The sequence below is a fragment of the Echinops telfairi genome, unplaced genomic scaffold (genome assembly GCF_000313985.2).
Source record: "Echinops telfairi isolate 266 unplaced genomic scaffold, ASM31398v2 ScPeMD7_2010;HRSCAF=2546, whole genome shotgun sequence".
NCBI classification, from domain to species: Eukaryota; Metazoa; Chordata; class Mammalia; order Afrosoricida; family Tenrecidae; genus Echinops; species Echinops telfairi.
The window spans coordinates 5,666,867-5,668,452 of NW_022105908.1; the positions used below are offsets into that span (position 1 = coordinate 5,666,867).

General features: G+C 44.3%; 1 protein-coding gene across 1 annotated transcript in view; it reads left to right on the forward strand.

Moving 5' to 3' along the window:
• LOC101654516 (myosin-4) overlaps positions 1 to 1,586 on the forward strand; it is a 24,086-nt gene that overhangs the window by 6,961 nt on the left and 15,539 nt on the right. Inside the window, exons 11-13 of the mRNA XM_004709350.1 lie at positions 372 to 490; positions 592 to 741; positions 858 to 1,028. Of these exons, the coding sequence (XP_004709407.1) occupies positions 372 to 490; positions 592 to 741; positions 858 to 1,028 (440 nt within the window). The remainder of the gene's footprint in view (positions 1 to 371; positions 491 to 591; positions 742 to 857; positions 1,029 to 1,586) is intronic.

Here is a 1,586-nt window from a genome sequence, read left to right on the forward strand (position 1 = left end):
GTTTTCCAAGCTATGTGTCTATACCTGTGGTTGACTTTAACTGTATTTTAGATGTTGCACAGAGAATCTATTCCCCAAACTCCAAATTATCAGTGCAAAAAAATAGCTACAGTTAATAGAACCCGTGATAATACTGCTTCAATTGTTGAAACAATAATAGACATATTATTAACAATAATTAATATTAATAATAAACATAAATGATTGCTTCAATTGTTGAAGCCATAACAATAATAGCAAAAATAATAAACACGTGGACAGGTTTGGCCGCATTTGCAAAGATGACTCTTTGCAAGCAAACTTTTTTGTTGGAATCATCAGCATTCACACACTGAGTTGTGTCAACTACTGTTCCTGTCTTGTTCATGCAGTTGCTGACAAGGCCGCCTATCTGACAAGTCTCAACTCTGCTGACCTGCTCAAAGCCCTCTGCTACCCCAGGGTGAAGGTCGGCAACGAGTACGTCACCAAGGGTCAGACTGTGCAGCAGGTAGGCGTGATTTCAGCTCTCTGATCAATTTAAATTAGGGGAGACTCCTGAGTTCATCATTGTTCCCAATTCAAAAAATGAAACCACTGCTGTTCTTGAAGGTGTACAACTCAGTGGGTGCCCTGGCCAAGGCCGTCTACGAGAAGATGTTCCTGTGGATGGTCACCCGCATCAACCAGCAGCTGGACACCAAGCAGCCCAGGCAGTACTTCATCGGGGTGCTGGACATCGCTGGCTTCGAGATCTTTGATGTGAGTTGTCTGGGGAAACAAGTGGCCCACGGAGCATTCTCTCCTCGTGTCTTCTTTGCTACCCTCCCGATGGATTGCCCCAGTTCACGCAAACTCTTCGGTGTTTAAAACACCAGTTCAACAGCCTGGAGCAGCTGTGCATCAACTTCACCAACGAGAAGCTGCAGCAGTTCTTCAACCACCACATGTTCGTGCTGGAGCAGGAGGAGTACAAGAAGGAGGGCATCGAGTGGGAGTTCATTGACTTCGGGATGGACCTGGCTGCCTGCATCGAGCTCATCGAGAAGGTGTGTATACACCTGCACGAAGCCTCCATCCTGTGTATCAAGTCAGGGCCTAGAAGGTGACTTACAGGTTCATAAATCCGCTCCTCTTTCTCTAGTTATATAACCCCTATAGAACCTTCCCTAGATAATGAGCCCCGGCATCCCCAAAGAGGTACAAGGGGGTGGAGCAATAATTATATATCACATATGGATATGTTCAAACTCACCAGGAGGCAATGAAGCATTTTCAAAGGTGGACATTGAGCGCTCCTCTTTAACCTGATGTCACACATAAAGCACATGGCTATGTGTGAGCAGTGGGCAGGAGAAACAAATACAGTTGCCATCTAAGAAAACTTAACATGTTCAGATGAAAAATCATGCAACTAAGTAAAATATAAGTGTGAAATCAGACTAGGTTTGCCCAACTTGGGAAAGAGGTATTTCCATTTAGTGAGAGCATCACAGTACTATTCATGAAGAGTAAATACAGAGAGATGTAGATTCACTTCTACTATAGCGTGACTGAGTCATCCAAATAGCTCATGGAAGACAATGTGTGGCTGCAGACAGATTTCT